At 43.7% G+C, this 19,095-nt stretch overlaps 1 protein-coding gene across 1 annotated transcript in view; it reads right to left on the bottom strand.

Annotated features, from left to right (window-relative positions):
• PPAT (phosphoribosyl pyrophosphate amidotransferase) overlaps positions 1–19,095 on the bottom strand; it is a 335,241-nt gene that overhangs the window by 68,495 nt on the left and 247,651 nt on the right. Inside the window, exon 5 of the mRNA XM_086962610.1 lies at positions 12,791–12,921. Within this exon, the coding sequence (XP_086818736.1) occupies positions 12,791–12,921 (131 nt within the window). The remainder of the gene's footprint in view (positions 1–12,790; positions 12,922–19,095) is intronic.

Below are 19,095 nucleotides of genomic sequence, written 5' to 3'. Positions count from 1 at the left end.
CAGATTAGTACGCCTCGAGTTTCATCTTCCCAAATTAGTGGGTGCAGAAAGTACTAAAACAAATATACTTCTCTGTACTACTAAAAGGTGTGTGTGGGTTTAGGGTGTGTGTGGGTTTAGGGTGTGTGTAGGGTTGTGGTGTGTGTAGGGTTGTGGTGTGTGGGGTTGTGGTGTGTAGGGTTGTGGTGTGTAGGGTTGTGGTGTGTAGGGTTGTGGTGTGTAGGGTTGTGGTGTGTAGGGTTGTGGTGTGTAGGGTTGTGGTGTGCAGGGTTGTGGTGTGCAGGGTTGTGGTGTGTGTCTAGGGGTTTGTGTGTTTGTGTAGGGGTGTGTGTGTGTTAATCTTCAGCCATTTAAATTGTGCATGTGTGGGTGTGAGTGACACCTTGAAGACAGTTATTACAAAGTAGTAAAGCAACACGTAGAGAGAATGGCCTCTCTGAAAGGGAAATCTCTAGACTAAAACACAGAAGACACTTCAAAGGATGGACCTAAAAAGGATACTTAACTTCAATACAAATTCAGCACTTTCAAAACAGGAAATGGCGCGGTCGAGACCTTGGTTGGAGCAAGCTAATGCTATTGATTATAGGTTGGTTGGCAGACTAGATGTGCCAGTGTGTCCGTGTTGGGAAGCATCAGGTATTTTTGTCCAGTTTTGTCTCTACACACAGGGTTCTGTGTTTAGTCATGTGTGTGGTGCAAAATAGATTAACAAGGACAGAACAGTCAAGTAGTGCATATCTACTATGATAAATATAACCAGGGATTTTGATGGGTAATGGTGTGTAACAATGTAGGAGCCTCCAGAGGTAGCAGCTGTATTATTCTCTATGTGGTAAAGTAGATAGGTGCCCACAATCAGAAAAATTGTGTTATCCCACAAAAGGATACCCTGGTACATAAAGGAGCGTGGAACAACTCAGTCTCCGTGGTGCAGAAAACTGGCACTATAAGCAACACTGATGTGCGGGATAGAGTTGGGTGACGGACAGCAGTAGAATACCGGAGTTTTCTTTCCGCTGAAATCTTCAGAAGATGAAAGTCGAGGTTAATTCAGTGGGTACAATCCATGCAAGAAGCCTAGGAGACAGGAGACAGGAGGTCTGGACCCAATCCGGGAACCAGAAAACAGGGGGAAACTGTCAACATTCTGTGACTGAGTTATAAAGCGGCCTTTCAGAGTTTAAAGGTCACTGGGTGTGATGATGCAAAATAGATAACTTACTATGGGCTGTTATCACAGTTGTAGTTGTGTTGAGTTTAAAGCAGCTGCTCTTCTTCAAGGAGCAAGGGATCAATGTCTCAGGAGTCATTAAGCTTATCTGGGTATCATCAGCATAGTTGTTAAAGGAGAGGTTATAACATTTGGAAATATTCAGATGAAGATTTCAGTAGATGTTGTAGAACAGGGGTGTGATGATGGAAACACTTTGGGACTTTTGCTTGACTGTGATGGATGGGGTTTCAAGGTGTGAGAAGGAGAGTATTTGTTGCAATCTTTAGAGATATACAGACATTTAATCTTGTGCAGTCCATTGTTCTCAAAGATTCTCCAGTCTATGTGGAGTTAGGTGTTGGAACGTTTTCAAAAGGCAGGGAATTGCCCATCCATTCAGATAAACAGTTTCCTGTCACACTGGATGATACAATAAGATTCATTGCAGTAGAAGACAATAAGACACAGAGAAGGCATTTTTAAATTCAAGGAAGTGGGAACGTTTCTTAAGGACAGTTCGCTCAATAGGTTTGCCAAAAACAATGTATTGGCAATTGGTCTGAAGTTGGAAAGATCGGAGACTTCAATGCTTGGTTCCTTCAAGGGAAGTTTGATGCTGGAGCTCTTCATACCATACAAGTTTTCAAGGAGGATGGAAGAGTGGAGGATGCTCTAAGCCGGCGGTGGCCGCTGGTAACGAGGATCTCAGGAGGACACATTGTTCAGCTATGGCGTTGTAAAGGTCTTCACTTAAGAATGGGTGCTTTCATTGCTGTGCACTTAAGGTTTATACAGTAGGAAGAAAATCTGGAATGCTTCCTTGGCCGTGCGCAATGGGGGGTTGGTAGCACAGCCTGACATAGGACCAGGCTTGCATCCAACCCCTTCTGCTCACAGCCTTTGGGCAGCCAAGGAGAGGCTGGCTTCCATATTTATTTATTTTTAGTGCAGGGATCTCAGTATGGATTCACCACTACATGGATATGAATGGTGCTTAGCCAGAAGAAGATGAGATATGGTTCTCTTGGTGCTAAATTAAGAAAAAACTATTTAACAAGACATTACTAAAAAGGTTTATTTCTTAATTATTCAACAAAAGATTAGAAAAGTCACTCTTTTTTTCTCTAAATCCGAAACTACAAATACCACAACATAGTAGGTGCGATATTACTAGTCTTGTTGAAATGGACTACAAAATTAACTGTAAATAGAGAAAAAGAAAAAGGTCTCATCTGTAAACAGTTAGTAGATAAAACCACATCAGACCATTTGGTCACTTTTTTTACACTTGAAATTAATTATTAATACGGTTTCCAGAGTGCTGTTTTTCTTAAGGGACTATAAAAAAAAACGTATGTGCTGGCATACCCCTTTACAGCACGAGTCAAACAAAGGTGTGAGTTATGAGTAAACAAAGCCAGACTATTTGCTTTTACTGCACAATATGCAGTGGTATGAAACTCATTTTACAGGAAACTGCGGTATAGAAAAAATATTTCATGGATCTCGGAGAAGTATGGATTGTATCAACATAATGGCATCTAGCAAACCACTCTATAGAAATATATCATTATTGGGCTACTAGGAGTACATGGCATGGAGGACTAAATTATGGGGTACGGGTATCAAAATTATGCAGCCAAAATTGTAAGTATACAGCTCATTCTCTGGCAAATTTTTCGCTATAATACATTTTTGTAAATTCTGCTAAGTTATTGCGGCAAATGGAATGAAGCCTTAAATATGCTACAGCAACATAACTGTGTAAATACATTCGCCCTCACCATTATCCATTTTATCAATTCCAATCAGTGCCCATAGCTCGCTGAAAATATTATTATTATTATTAAATTAGTTTTGTAACGCGCGCAGCTACCCAAAAAGTTTCCCGGCGCCTAGCACACAAATTGCTAGAAAAGGAGCAGTCAAGAACCATTTGCTACTAAAAGAGCCAAGTTTTAAGAATTCTTCGAAAGCTGAGATGGGACGGGTCATTCTTCAAGGACACCGGAAGAGAATTCCAGATTTTGGGGCCAATACAAGAAAAGGAACAGCCTCCCATTCTTGCAAGTTTTATATCTGAGAATCACGAAGTCTCCGTGGGCTGTAGAGCGCAGGGGACGAGAAGGAATGTAAGAAGGAATGAGCTCTTGCAGATACGCTGGTGCCACACCTTGTTTGATTTTAAAGATGTAACACAGGGTTTTAAATTTAATTCTTTGATCAATTCGAAGCCAGTGAAGGTCACGTAAATACGGCGAGGCGGAAGCCTGTCTAGGAACTTGACAAAGAAGGCGTACTGCAGTGTTCTGAACTACCTGTTGCTTTCTCAGTACCATTTGGCAGCTACCGAGGTAGAGAACATTGCCGTAATCGAGGCGAGGAGTGCCTGGACTACCGTGCATTGGGTTAAGGCAGGAAGCATCCAAATGATCTCACAAAGTCACCTCAAGATCGTAAAACAGATGGCAGCAACACTCGCCACCCGTTGTCTCAGAGAGACTATCATCAATAATGATGCCCAGATTACGGACATGGGTGACATGTAGGGGAAAGCAACCCATTTCCTGAGGTCAATGGTGAGGGCGCCATAGGTCCTTGTGCTTGCCCAGGATAAGGACCTCAGTCTTATCCCCATTTTACTTCAAAAAGTTAAGGCACACCCACTCTGTCACTTGCCGTAGGCCGCACTGAAGGGCAGATGTTGTAGCGTCTTTAGTGGTGGAAAGCGAGAAGACAATGTGCGTATCATCCACATACGAATATAGGGAAAGACAGGCCTCTTCCACAATCTCTGCATTGCATTGCCACTAAAAAGAAGTGCAGCCCTAAAACATGTTTTTGGAGTCACTGTACTAATGCATGTACATCTACACATCTATCACACCAGTGAAACAGTCAAATTCCAGTTTATATTAACCCAGAAGAGCGACTTTGACGTGAAAATCGTTGTTTACTGCCTCACAGATTGCACGTTACAACTACTTTATAACTGGAATTGATGTAAGTGGCAGGGCTTTTTCCAACAACCTGTGCACGTTATACACAAATAAGGCCTGCTTGTATGTTAAACATGACCACACTAATCCTTTAGAGCATGTGGTTGGTAGGTTCAGGGCCTAGTAAACGAATACTTTGACCTGTAATAATGAATAATAGAGTGTGAGAGATCGACATATTTCATTAACAGGCTGACATTAGTCGCACCAACAAAAATAACAAAATGTAGAAAAGAAAATATTTTCCATTTTGCTGTTTAGGAAGCTAAGTGCAGAGAGCAACAACATTGCAAGGTCACCCGGCGTGTCACCCAGGTGTGCATTTAAACAATGCACACCTGGCAAATTACCCGCAATTTGCAGGTGTCATGCGAAAGGGGAATATCCTTTACAACGCAACTTTTACCACGTAGTGCCTTTACGACGCAACTTTTACAACGCAAACCATTACAACGCATTGCGCTGGGGGACGCTCTAGGATAGGGAATAAGTTTAATGTACTATCCAACACCTTCCCTACTATCCACGGGGACTGGAGTTGGTATAGTAAATTAAACTATTCACTATCCAGCGCCCCAAAGCACTATGCGTTGTAAAGGCATGCGTTGTAAAAACTGTGTTGTAAAGGCATCCGTGGTAAAAGCATGCGTTGTAACGTCATACATCCCATGCGAAATTGGGTTTAAACATCAACAAAATGTGCATCTGACCCGCAGATGCACGGTCAGGCCTGCCTCTCAGTGTAATTTGTTGAGAAATACTTCTCTCGCTGCTGTGAGAAGAATTGTTCCTTGCACAGCACTGAGTTAGCAAACTCTCACTACATTTTCATTTTATTTATAACACCACCAAGCGACAGGTTGACTCAGTACTGATGCCACAGCACCCCAGTACAGCGAGTAGGTTTGTGTAGCAGTGTTGCACTTGCAGGCTTCAATAAAATACATAGCTCTTTTAGCTCACTTCAAGGCACTACATGCTGCTTTGAATGTCAGAATTCAAACTGTAATTGACGTCCAAGTATCTTAGCAAGGTAGCTCAAGGAAAGTATTCAAGGAGGAAAACATGTTTTTCAGGAGCACCAAAACACTGTAGTTTCTGCACAGATCTCGTGCAAACTGAGCATAGCTTTTAACACATTCCCCATAGGAACACTGCCTGGTTGGAAGTATATAAACATGCTTCCCCTAGAGTGCACTGCTATCCCTTACATATCTGACGTATTTTTTTACGTTTTCATTATATATCCCAACAGTACTGGTAGTTGTTGCTTTTAAAGCCATTTTCTGTTAAATCCTGCATTTGTTTAAGTAGTTTCTACATTGTCTTGTGGAGTTTATGCTGCCATGGGGCCCGGCAGCCAGGCTGCTGAGTGTGGCAGGGCATGCCTATTGCCGCTGCTCCAGCTCGCCAGGCTCGCAAAAAAAAGTAATTGCCTGAGAGAAGTTATAATCTACTAGTCGCACTTGCTATGGCTATAAAATGTTCTTTTTAGGCTAGCACGCAATCATGAATGATCAGATATATCATCTTCTGAGCAGCTGCAGTGCCCGTCTGCCCTCTGTTACTGAAAACTGCAGTCACGCAGTCTGTCACTGGTTAGTGCCCTTCTATTTCTGGTGCTTTGCAGCAGTTTTAAGAACACCTTCTCGTTGCTAAAATTGGTGTGTCTGATATCTATAGGTTTCCCTCGTCTTCGCTGCTTGATTTTGCTCGAGAGAAGACGTCACTCAGTCGTTGAAATGTCACTCATAATTTCACTGAAATTCTGGAAATGTCACACATAGCAATCTGAAACCTTGGCAGCTATGTGGTCTATCCAGTTTTAACTTCAATCCACACACTATAGTACCTGAAACCAGAATCCTTATTCAGTCAGTTGAAAAAAAACTAACCACTTCTGTCTTCTAGAGCTCATTATTCACAGATTCAAGTATTTTACTCTCTACAAGAACGTCAAAACCCTATTTGTGACAACGAGAAAATCATTACCGAATAAACTATGGTTTGCTGAATTATTAGCCAAAGCAAAAATCATGCTAAAAAGTGGAAAATGTGAGGAGAAAGTCAAAACTGCCTCAAATACAATTCAACCTCCGGAAACTAAAAAAATAATACAAATTCATTAACACCTATACAGAACCCACTTACATCCATCAGCAAAATAAAGTCCTCGCCTAATGTCATGTGTTTATTGTTCTGGCAACATTCAAAATCTCTTAGTTTCGTACTCAGAACAGATTATGACCCCCACCCCCAAAAGGAAACATGTGAACAACTCTGCACATATTTCACTGAGAAAATGTGCAAAGAAAATTCAACCCTTTAAATATGGCCACCATGCTGCTGCTTATCATGGCAAGCTTTGGTGGGCTCTTTTTCCTCATTTACATTCAGTCTGTCTGCCAGCTAGCAAACATGGCTACTTTGCAGACCTTTTTCATCAGTGGTCCTGCTCCCAAAACTACCTTTTGGGGCCTTGAAAATGTGTCTTGCTGTGCTTGAACACTCTGTAACCTCAGCAACTCACCAGGCGAGGTGCTGCAGAATTTAAAGCTCAGTACATACTGTGGATTCTTCCATTTACTATCAAGCATATGTACTAGGGGTCGGCTTGTGTGGTGACCTTCAGTGTGAGGAGTGGAGTTTGTGCACTTACTTTGTCTACCAGTCCCATTGCTATTATGGGATTCTGGTACCTCAAACCAGCGCCAATCTATTCTTAAGTCAACAGAGGCTGGAAAAGAGTCTCTCCTCAATAGTGACAACATTTTCCGTGCATTATCAAGAGTTTCTATCTTCCACCTCTCAAACCATATTCAGGAGTCTTTTCTAACACTCGTTTGAGGGCACCAACACTGTTGATGCAGAAAGTTAAGCTTTCTTTCCTGGACTTTAGAAGGAAAGAGCACCTTTACTTTAAGACAATCTGAACTTTTTTGCTTGGAGGCAAAATAATTGTTATATTCACTCTGTGCTCTGTGTCACTGCCCATGTCGCGCGCTGTGCTCGCGCTGCCTGACTCGGTGACATGTCCAGTGTTCGGTCCAACGGCTGGCAGTTGCCCGTTTGGTCCCGATCATGATGGTTGGGTTTTCCTGCGTCTTTACTTAATAAAAGACCCTGAACTACACGACGCTGGTGTGCCGCCTTGTCATCATTTTATAACATTTTGGCGACATTGACGACAGTTGAAGGCGGAGGGTAACGCGAGAGAGGAAAGACAGAGTTAAGCGGGAAAAACGACGTGAGAAAGAAAACCCGACCAGAGAGAATATCCACGGACGAGCGAAAGCGGTTTGACACTAAAACCAATAACGTAAGCCTCAAGAGAAGGTATGTTGGAAAATCGCTCACCGTGAAGGGAACTGTAATCATAAACTGTCTGCGCATCAGGCGTGACGGAGCGTTAACTGTTGGTCTTTGGCCCGTCAACGCGCCCCTTGGTGCAATTGCTCTTAAAGGGGAAACTCTGACTTTAACCACTTGGATGCTAATGACAAGGGTAACTTGTCATGCACTGCCCATTCATTTCAATGGAAATCTCATTATATAGCCTAATAGGCCTTAGCGTCCAAGTGGTTAAACAGAAAGGCAGTACCAGTGAGCCCCACCACTGGGGGGGCGGAACAACTTAAAAGGGAAACGCACTCAAGTAAAGAGAGAGCATTTTAAACAAATACCAACGCAATTCTGTCTACAGTGACACACTCACTTTTAAGCAAGTTCGTTATTGTGTGTCACGCAACCACAAACACGTTTGTCGTTAAAGACGACCGATTTTGGAGGAAAGCCAAATTTACAGTGACACACTCACTTAAAGTCATCCTTGTCACAGTGTGTTACGCATCTTCAACATAAACGACAGTGACACACACACTTTAAATTGGGACATTACGAACATTGCTGAGTGCTTAATTTTCCTATTTGACTTATCTTTTTATGAGATCTGTGTTAAGCATATTTAGAAGCATTACTCTTGGGTATTCACTATGAATGTGAACAATGCTATTCAAGCCCCTGTTCCTTTCCTAAGTGCCCCAGGTGAACCGTCCATGGAATGGGATGATTGGTGTGAGGCATTTGAGAATTATATCATAGCCTTGGATGGCACAAAGTTCTCTGCCATCAGGAAGAAAGCTTTGTTACTGGGTGCCTTAGGGAAAGGGGGACAAAGAGTATTTAAATACTTGCCGAACCCACCTCTTGACATTGATGATGTTTACAAAGATGCTCTGTTTAGATTATATACCAGGTTTGCTAAGCAGGAGAATGTAGTAATGCGCAGGCACAAATTTTACACTGCCCCTCAAAGGGAAAATGAAACAATTGATGAATTTGTCTCTAGGCTAAGAGAACTCTCTGTGAAATGTCAGTTTGGGAACATACAGGACGAGATGATTCGGGATCAATTAATCGTGCAATGTTTTAGCAAGAAAACACAGGAAAAGTTGTGGGCAGCTAAAAAACCCACCCTCACTTAGGCAATTACTATTGCTAAAGTTGCTGAAGAAAGCGATAGGTGCATGAAGGAGCTTAAAAGAATACAACTGGGACACACTAGTTGTCAAGAAGTTGCAAGTTTACAGGCAGATGCTTCAGAAAGCATAGGTTTAATACAAGGAAAACAAACAAATAGGGGGGGGAAACCCAAAACCTCTTTTAATAGAAGTGGGACAACAAGCAAGTTTAAACAGACCACACGGTCTTGTAATAGATGTGGAAGCCCTTTTCATTTAGCTGATTCAAAGAATTGTACGGCTTTATCTAGAGATTGTTTAAAATGTGGGGAAAAAGGGCATTATGCACGAATGTGTAGAACAAATGGCTCGAAAAAGGTTGCTATGGTTGAGAGTGAAGCTACTGATGATGAAACGGAAGTAATGATGATTACGTCTGCTGGCAACCTGGAGTCAACAGAGGGTGTTGTCCTATCTCGGCCTAAAGCAGATTTTGAATTGAATGGAGTTGTTGTCAATTTAATGGTGGATACAGGGTCGCTTTACACAATCATCCCTAAGAAATTGTATAATTCATCTTGCACCGAGTCTGTTTTAGTGAAATCTGACATCACACTAAGAGGTTACCAAGGGGTGAGCATTGGTGTCCTTGGATTCTTTGAGGCCAATATTAAGTTTAAAGGGAGAGTCACCCAGGGAAAGGAATATGTATCCCCACATGGCCCTGCTATTTTGGGATGGTTACACCAATATGAGCTTAATATAATGGTGAACCCGAGAGCTGATCCACCTGTAATGTGTGTTAAGGGAGAGAGTGTGTGCAATATAGTTCAAGAGAACCTAGAAATCATTCTTAAAAAACATGAAAACATCTTCAATGAAAAGTTGGGGGAGGCCATTGGTTACCAACATGTTATTAAAACTAAGAAGAGTGTAGCACCTGTGAAACACACCGCAAGGAAGATACCCCTATCTGCAAGGGATGAGGTCAGAAAGATCATCAAGCAGTTATTGGAGGATGACATAATTGAACCTGTGGAGGCCACACAGTGGTTGAGTCCAGTAGTGATCACACAGAAACCGGACAAATCCTTGCGCTTCTGTGTGGACATGAGGAGTCTTAATAAAGCCGTGATAATGGATAACTTTCCGCTTCCAAACATAAACGAAATTGTCCTGAGTTTGGGTGGAGGAAAGATCTTTTCAAAATTGGACCTCCGCAGCGCATACCACCAGGTTAAGCTTCATCCGGACTCAAAGCAGTTTACATCATTCATCACTCCGGAGGGTACATACCAATTCAAAAGACTTCCTTTTGGTCTCTGCTCTGCAGCAAGTGTGTTCCAAAGGATCATTACAGATGTACTAAAAGACATTGAAAGGGTAGTATTTTTCCAGGACGACATCCTGATTTATGGTTTGAATATTGGGGACCATGATGTCATTCTAGATAAGGTTCTCACTGCTCTTTCAAGTGCTGGTTTAACTTTGCGAAGGGAAAAATGTGTGTTTGCTGTTGAGGAAGTAGATTACCTGGGGTACCACGTGTCTGGCCTTGGTATACAACCCAAAAAAGACCTTGTAAGTGCTATATGTAATGTGTCTGAACCTGATGACAAAGACAAACTAAGGTCTTTTATGGGCATGGTTGAATACTATGCGAAGTTCGTAAAGAACTTTGCAGAAAAGGTTGAACCCTTGCGAATCATCATGCGGAAAGGGAAAGGTTTTACTTGGGGTGCAGATCAGAGGAATGCCTTTTTATTGATCAAACAAAACATCTTAGATGCTAACATTCTCTCAAGTTTTGTGCAGTCATATCACACCATCCTCACTGTTGACGCAAGCTCTGTTGGGATTGGAGCGGTCCTAACACAAAAAGGGGGTGGTAAACAGAACACTATTGCATTTGCGTCGCGTTCTCTGACTGAGACCGAAAGGAATTACTCTGTCATAGAGCGTGAAGCATTGGCGGCTGCATGGGCAACCCGGTACTTCAGAAGGTATTTGTGGGGAATCACGTTCACACTCAGAACGGACCATAAGCCTCTCTTAAAGGTTTTAGCCCCTGGGGGAATTAGGAACTGCTCGTGGAGGTTAGCGAGACTTGCTGTTAGTGTACAAGAGTTCACGTGTAATGTAGAGTACTTACCTGGTTGGTGCAACAGTGTTGCGGACTGTCTATCTAGATTACCTGACACTAAAGAGCCGCCTAAAGAGTTGGTGACCGAGAATGTGGTCACGTTTTTAGATGACTTAGAAAGTGATTTACCCAGTTCTATATCTAGGAGGGAATGGATTGAGGAAATGGGGAAAGATCCTGTCATGGATGGTTTGATCAAGATGTGCAAGGAAGGGGTGTCAAGACAAAGTACGGTCTTACCTGCTCTTAGGCCTTATGTTCAGTTACAGGATGAGATTTCTTTACAGGGCGAGTATATCCTTGTGCGGGGCGAAAAATATATACCTCCGGTGTCCCTTAGACCCCGTATCATTGCCTTGGCGCATGAGGGCCACCTAGGCCAAACCCTTAGTGGCAAACGCGTCAAAGCTGACTTTTGGTGGCCGGGGGTAGATGCACAGGTGAAGAGTTGGGTTGAGCAATGCCAGCCGTGCAAGGAGTCTGAAAAGAGGTTACAGGTTTGTGCAAGTAACGATGGCGTGGGGAAAATTATTTCTGACGATGGTGTGTGGCAGAAGGTCTGCATTGACTTCATAGGTCCTTTTCATGGCCTAATAGATGCTGAGAAATTCGCCTTGGTATTGGTGGATTCAACTTCAAGGTGGGTCGAGGTTGCTTTCATGAAAAGCATCACTACTGAGTCCACTGTCAAGGTACTTGATGAGATATTTCGACGTGAGGGCATTCCCTCCATGGTGTTAACAGATAATGGCACGCAGCTTACCTCTGCCATTATGGAGGATTATTTTGTCTTTTTGGGCTTAAAGCATTTGCGTACGTCACTCTACAACCCACAAGGGAATGGACTTTGTGAGAGGATAAACAGGCTTGTTAAGGGTACCATGCAGCTCGCCTTAGCATCAGGCCGCTCTGTACAGAAGGAGATTAAAGAAATGCTGTGGGCATACCGCACAACTGTTCATAGCAACATGTCTAACACCCTTTGAGCTCATGAGGGGGCGGGCGCCGTGTACGAAGCTAATTCCTACTTGGCTACATGAGAAAGTAAACAAGGTGGGAGGCAACATTTTGGGAAAAGCGGTCTCTACTAAAATAGCTGAAGGGGACCTGGTAAAAGTGAAACCTGGCGGTAATCAGAGGATGTTCAACAAATTTAGGGGGCCCTACCAAGTAAGGTCCGTAGTTGGCAACTACGTTAGGTTGCAGAATGGTCAAACGTGGAACCTCCGCAGGGTAGCACTTTACCAGAAAAGGGTTAAGTCTGTTCCTTCTGTACAAATCTCTAAGAATGTTGTTGCTGATGGGGTTTGCAGACCTCTTCGCCGTAGGGTTGCTCCTGCCTACTTAAAAGATTGTGTGTAATTTTGTTTGTTTAAGGGAGGATGTAGGGTTGAATGGCCTGTTTTACCTTGTGCTGCATTCTCAAGAGAGAGTAGTGTATTCAATGCTGCATTGTTTTTCTTTGTGTTCCACCTTTTCCTTGCAAAAGGTTGCTTTAAGCTTTTGTCCTATTTATTCTGTTGCATTCTTTTCATTCTCTGTTTAAGGAAAAGAGAAGTGTTATATTCACTCTGTGCTCTGTGTCACTGCCCATGTCGCACGCTGTGCTCGCGCTGCCTGACTCGGTGACATGTCCAGTGTTCGGTCCAACGGCTGGCAGTTGCCCGTTTGGTCCCGATCATGATGGTTGGGTTTTCCTGCGTCTTTACTTAATAAAAGACCCTGAACTACACGACACTGGTGTGCCGCCTTGTCATCATTTTATAACAATAATCTTTACAGCAAAGAAGGCATTCCTTAAATTCAGCCCCATCTGTGCATCTTTTCTATTCAAAAACATATTTTTCAATTCCCAGGTTTATCAACTACAAGTGTAGTTACCAACATTGCAGTTGACTAAAAGAAACAGGTCATTTTATTTTTCTACACAGAAAAAACGATTTGCATTCATTTCTACTAGTTTTCTTTTTACCTTTTCCATCAACAAGACGACCGATGCAGAGTGGGCGATTGCCATAAGGATCCCGTACACCGTAAATGACATCGTTGTACATGATGACAAGAGAATAGGATGTAGGAGTTTCATTCATAAGATTTTTTATTCTGTGAAGGTAGAAATTGCAAAAATGACACTAATTAGTTCATGCTACTCTCCGTTTCCCTTTAACAGAGTCAAGCAGGTTTAGTCAATCTTATTTTTTGATAACCTTCACAATAGGAATGAAGATATTCAGCAACATCAGGTTTGATCAGATGAAGATGTATGGCAACATCAGAGTGGCAAAATCCTTTCTCGGGTACATAAATTGTACCTATACCTATATATAGCCCATCTTTTTCAGTATTAAATTATCAGTTTGCATTAGTCCGCTTCTTTAGACATGTTTTTGCATTTATTTATTGATGCCATAGTGTATGTGTATGTTCGGCCTGTAAAGCCGTCTACACTAAGTGTTCCGTAGCTCTCAGAAATGCTCATAAAAAAACAAACATCATAACTGATAGTTGCCAGCCTGTAGAAAAAACTTACTTATCTTTGGTAATGCTCTTTTTGGTGGATATCTAGATCTAACCATAGGTTACTTAACTTGTGAATTTCCTTTAGTGCCAGACTGGATCCGGAAAACTTCAAAGCAGTACTCCTGCATGCTGGTCGATGGTGCTATGCGACTGCATTGACATAGTTCTGCTCAAGAAGTGATGAACAGGGCCACAAGTAACCAGCATTCATACATGCAGATTTCAGTTTATTTCATTAACTCTTCCGCACTCTCATTTCATGAACTCTTCAGAGGCAAAGCCCATCAGCAAATAGAAATAACTAGTGTGCAAATTCCTAAATTCGGATCATTTTGGATGGATGGGACCATACCACAGAACAAGGAGATGGAGGACAGTGAATAATCTGCACTTAGATACGGTATCACCAGAAATAGTATTATCAAAGGAAAGTAACTTGTTCTTCTGATGGGTACTTCTGAATAAGTGCCAAAGCACTACCTCCCAATGTGGTGGGTCTGTGGAAAGACTCAGACTATAAAGTCCTGCAGGACTGAGTGAGCAAAAGTCCACTTCTGACCGGACTATTGTGATAGTAGTGCTTCATGAACATGTGCCCTGATGCCCACGTAGCTCCCTGACAGCTATCCAAAACAGGCACTCAGAGTGCCAACACAGTGGTAATAGTCCTGGCAGAGAGCGCCCAGAGGCCTTCTGGATGCTGCTTCTTAGCCAGTACATAGCCGATCTTAATGAAGAGGCCTATTTTTGCACTGCCTTTCCCTTTTCCGCCTTAGAAAACCCACAAATAGCTGGCCATCCACCCGATGTTCTTTGGTATTGTTGATGTAAAAGCTGCGTGCTCTCATGGGGTCCAAACTATGGAGTCGCTCTTTCGGGGGATGAGGTGGAAAGAAGTTTGGAAGGATGAAGGCGTGTCCTGCATGAAAATGCACTACCGCCTTTGGTAGAAACGCAGCTTATCAGTTTGTTCCGAAAAAAGGTGGTAGAGAGAGGGTAGACTGAAATGGCCTGAAGTGTACTCCCCTAACATGAGAATTTTATTACAACGAGGAAGACTGTTTTTAGACTCAGTAGGCACAATGGACAACTGTGCAGTGGTTCAAAAGGGGTACACATTAGAACTATGAAAAGAAGATGTACGTTCCACTGTGGCATCACAAAGGGCTTTAGTGGAAATATATGCTTTAAACCTTTTAGGGAAAAACATCACAACCAGTGATTTGAACAGAGACAGTTGGTCCAGCAAATGTACAAAGTCTAAAATTGCAAACAGTTAAACTTAACTGTGCCTAGAGCAAGACCTTGCTGGGCCAAAAACAAAGCAAAGCAAAAAACATCACATCCAACAGTTTAGTCTGCAATGGGTCGAACAGGCTGGTACCCGAGCAAGCTACAAATTTGTCCCAGCGCCCTGCATACACAGATTCCCTTGAAAGATGGCTAGCTGCCAAAATGACATAAAAGACCTCAGGGGGAAGATTAAAAGGATGATTTGACATCTTTCAATTTCAATGCATAGAGGTGCAGGTTGCATAGGCTCATGTGCAGGACACTGCCTTGCTACTGTGGTAGGAGACCCAATTCAGTCAGCTCCAGAGTTCTACAGCCTCTCGGTGAACCAGAATCACACTGCACCCAGCTTGTTACAGTACCACATGTTTGAGGTGTTTTCTATTAGAACCTGCACCAGCTGCCCCTTGTCGGAGCAGTAAGACCTTCAACCTCAAAACCTCAAGTGAATTGCCAGCAACTCCAGCACACTGATGTGGAGGCAGATATCTATTGGAGACCAAACTCTTCGGCTCAACACCTCTTTCAGATGACTTCCCCCAACCCAGTAGCAATGCATCCATCACCACTGTCAACTCTGGGTGGGGCAGTTTGAGGGTTTTGGCGTTGGTTCACCTGAGAGTTTAGCAAACCCCAGTGCTGGCTTTTTGTACTTTGCTCTAACACCTGGATGAAAATCTGATAAGTTCCTCTGCAGCTGGGCCCATAGGTCACAGCGCAAAGCTTGGATGTGCTATCTGGCATGGTCATCAGGCAGGATGCAGGAAGCAAGTTTGCCAAGAAGCCTCCCAGCCATCCTTATTGTGACATGGGCAGAGACTAAACATTGGGAGCATAGCCCAAATGTCCTGGACTTGTTGTTCTGAAAGAAAGGTTCGACAGCGCACCATATCCAGGATGGCTCGGCTGAAAGAAAGCCTCAGTGAAGAAGCCAGGTGTACTTTTGGCAGGTTGAATGTGAAACCCATTAATGTCAAGAGGTGATCTGCTATGAACTGTGTGGAGGTCACTATCAAAACCCAGCTTCGAGGTAGGGGAAGGCTGGTACCCCAGTGATAACTGCCATCTGTGTGAACATTCACCGGCATAGGTGTCGTGAAGTTCCTACTAATCCGTTGGATCAACGCATTGTTTAGACAACATAAACTAAGGGCTTGGTGTCAAGACGGTTTCCGGACACCCCTGCAGGATATGCTGGCCTCTAGATCAGCTAGCTCATAGTGCAACTGTAAGCCCTCCTAACCTACCAGGGAGCGAACTGAACATGACAACCCAGATTCCTCAGGAATCGTGGAAAGAGTACAGAACCTTTCGCTCAGTCACTCGTGCTCACTTATTCTCCGAGGAATATACAGAGAATAGAAAGTGGGAAGTCTTCAATAATATTTATTAAACCAAAGGTATTCTTGCATAAAATACATGTGCTCCAATGATTAGGAGAAAGAAGCAATTAAAAGATTACACACACTAAAAGAGTAAACAGTAGATACATTTATACCATGGTGCTGAAGCAATGAATATATGCAGGCGTATATGCAAAATGGTAATCTAATGTACTGCTACGATGTGGAACCTACTCTAAGTGTACCTAGAGTGTGTGTAGGTGTAGAGCCAAGAATCCCCCCATAAGGACAATCCAACCCCATTACCTGATGGGAGAGTGTGAAGGACCCCGTCTTTGTTTCAAGTTGGACACGCTCCACGGAATGTCAGACAGGTGCCTAGTGATTTCTCAGCATGCAGGGACCTTCGGTGTCTGCCGAAGTGCCTCCTCTACCAACTATCGGGATGCCTATTATTTATAATAAAAAACAGCCTTTGTGATGTTCCTGTATGATTAGCTATGTTATGGATATGTGGATAGCCCTGTTGCGTCGTGGATGAAGATAGGACGACTTTTGTACCTAGTGCGTGGAGAGACCTAGTACATGATTTTCAAGGCATGTGATAATGTTGTGCGAATCTGAATGTGTAAAACAAAGTAGTTTCAGAGAAACCAATCCAAAATTGTCGTGCATGCAAATGTGTGCAAAAGTTCATCTCTGAAATGTTATTTTCTAAGACAATATATGGAATATATGGAATAAGCTGCCTCACTACAAGGGCCTAACCTGGCAATATAACACTGGTGAAGCCATAAAGGAGCACAGCAAACAAAATGTTGGTGGCAACTGCGGAGCCGGACAGGGATAAAAAATAAGCGTCCTGCAGGTACAATGCCACCATTTAGTCTCTGGGGTCCAAGGCAGAGAGAACCTGAGCCAGGTTGAACATTTTTTATTTTTCCTTGTGCAGGAAAGTGTTGAGGGTGAAGATCTAAGATAGGTTGAAGGCCTGCATCTTTCTTATGCAAAAAGAACAATTGATGGACAGAATGAAGAACAATTGATGGACAGAATGCAGAACAATGTCATACATTCACCCCAGTACAGAGATCTGGGCCTAAATCCATCGTTTTTTTTTTGCTCACCATGCCATTCCAGTTTGGACCCAGCCATATGCAAATCAGTCTTGACCCTGCGCCCAGTGGGAACAGTCCAGCCCGAACTGCCAGGCCAGGTCCTCCCTGGACCGGTTTCGGGCTTTCAGCCCTCCTCAGCCAGGATAGCTTGACTCTAGTGCAGAGGTCTTCAAACTTTTTGATGCCGAGACCCCCTTGCAAAACCTTTTCAGGCTTAAGGACCCCTTTCCAACAAAAGTTTCTAGAAACTGGTACTCCTCATCATCAACAACTATCCACAACCATAAATGCACCTGTTAGACCTCATCACATCCATCATTCATCCACCCACACTTTCACACATCCATCCTTCATCCATCCACCCTTTCATCCTTCCATCCATCCATCCTTCATCCATCCACCCTTCCATCCTTACATCTATCCTTTACCCATCCACCCTTCCATCTATCCATCCATCATTCATCTACCCACCTTTTCACACATCCATCCATCATTCATCCATGCAACCTTTTATTTATCCATCCTTCATCCATCCACCCTTTCATCCTTCCATCCATCCATCCATCCACCTTTTCATCCATACATCCATCCATCCATCCTTCATTCATTCATTCACCCACCCACCCTTTCATCCATCCATCCACCCATCATTCATCCACCCACCTTTTCACACATCCACCCATCCATCCATCATCCATGCAACCTTTTATCCATCCATCCTTCATCCAGCTACCGTTTCATCCTTCCTTCCATCCATCCATACTTCATCTATCCACCCTTTCACCCATCCATTCACCCATCATTCATCCACCCACTTTTTCCACACATCCATCATTCATCCATGCAACCTTTCATCCTTCCATCCATCCATCCATCCTTCATCCATCCACCCTTTCATCCACCCAGTCATCCACTCATCATTCATCCACCCACCTTTTAACATATCCATCCATCCTTCATCCACCCTTTCATCCATCCATCCTTCATCCACCCTTTCATCCATCCATTCACCCATCATTCATCCACCCACCTTTTCACACATCCATCCATCATGATCCATGCAACATTTTATCCATCCACACATCCATCCTTCATCCATTCATCCACCCACCTTTTCTGTGCCCCTCTCATAGGAGGGGAGCGGGGAGGGGGGTCAGTATCTCTGCGTCTTCTTCTTCTTCTTCCTTACTCATGGGAGGGCATCTCTGTGCCTCCCTGCTGGGGGCGGGGGGGCGGACAGGCTGTAACATCTCACCTGAAGAACAGACTCTCAGGCACATTTCTCCCACACAGGCGCCAGTTATGAGGGTTCGTGCTTTGTGCTTTACAGCCTCCTCCCCCAGCCACCCTCCCCTGCCCCCCATCCTTTCCCCTCCTCGTGTATGTGAGCCGGGCTCACAAAGCAGTGCCTGAGTACTTCACAGGTCTTTAAAAGACCTTTTACTTGTTAATGAGGCTTTGTTGTTTTTCACCCCTCGGTGTGAATTAGGCCTCCACCGTGAGCACCCTCAATCAGCCCAACGCCACTAAGGCAAACGGACAATCTGCGACCCCCTTCCCAGGACGCCACGACCCCCCTGGGGGTTGTGCCCCACAGATTGAAGACCCCTGCTATAGTGGCATGGAGAACACGGGGCTCACGTCTGAGCATACCCGTCCCACTCGGGGTGACAAATGCAAAACGAACAATTGATGGACAGAATGCAGAACAATGTCATACATTTACCCCAGTACATGGGCTAAAGAATGAAGATGGATTCAACCCAGATCTGTCACTCGGGCTGAGCGTCTGAAAGGTTTCAGCACTCAGTCCATCATCTTTGTGTTTGCCCCAAGTTGGCAGGGTATCCCCAGACTTGGGTCCCTTGCTCACTTTGCCACTGGATTCAAGCTAGCCTAGCTGATGACGGGTGTGTGAGGGGGGGGTGTACAGCGGGCCGGAAAAGCAAGCGAGGAGGCCGTATGTAGTGTGCTATAGTAGGGGTTTATTTCAAAGTCACAGG

This window comes from Lissotriton vulgaris, chromosome 3_1 (genome assembly GCF_964263255.1).
Source record: "Lissotriton vulgaris chromosome 3_1, aLisVul1.2, whole genome shotgun sequence".
In the NCBI taxonomy this organism is placed as follows: Eukaryota; Metazoa; Chordata; class Amphibia; order Caudata; family Salamandridae; genus Lissotriton; species Lissotriton vulgaris.
Note: the sequence above shows the minus strand (reverse complement) of the source record. Positions and strands in the feature narration are given on the sequence as shown.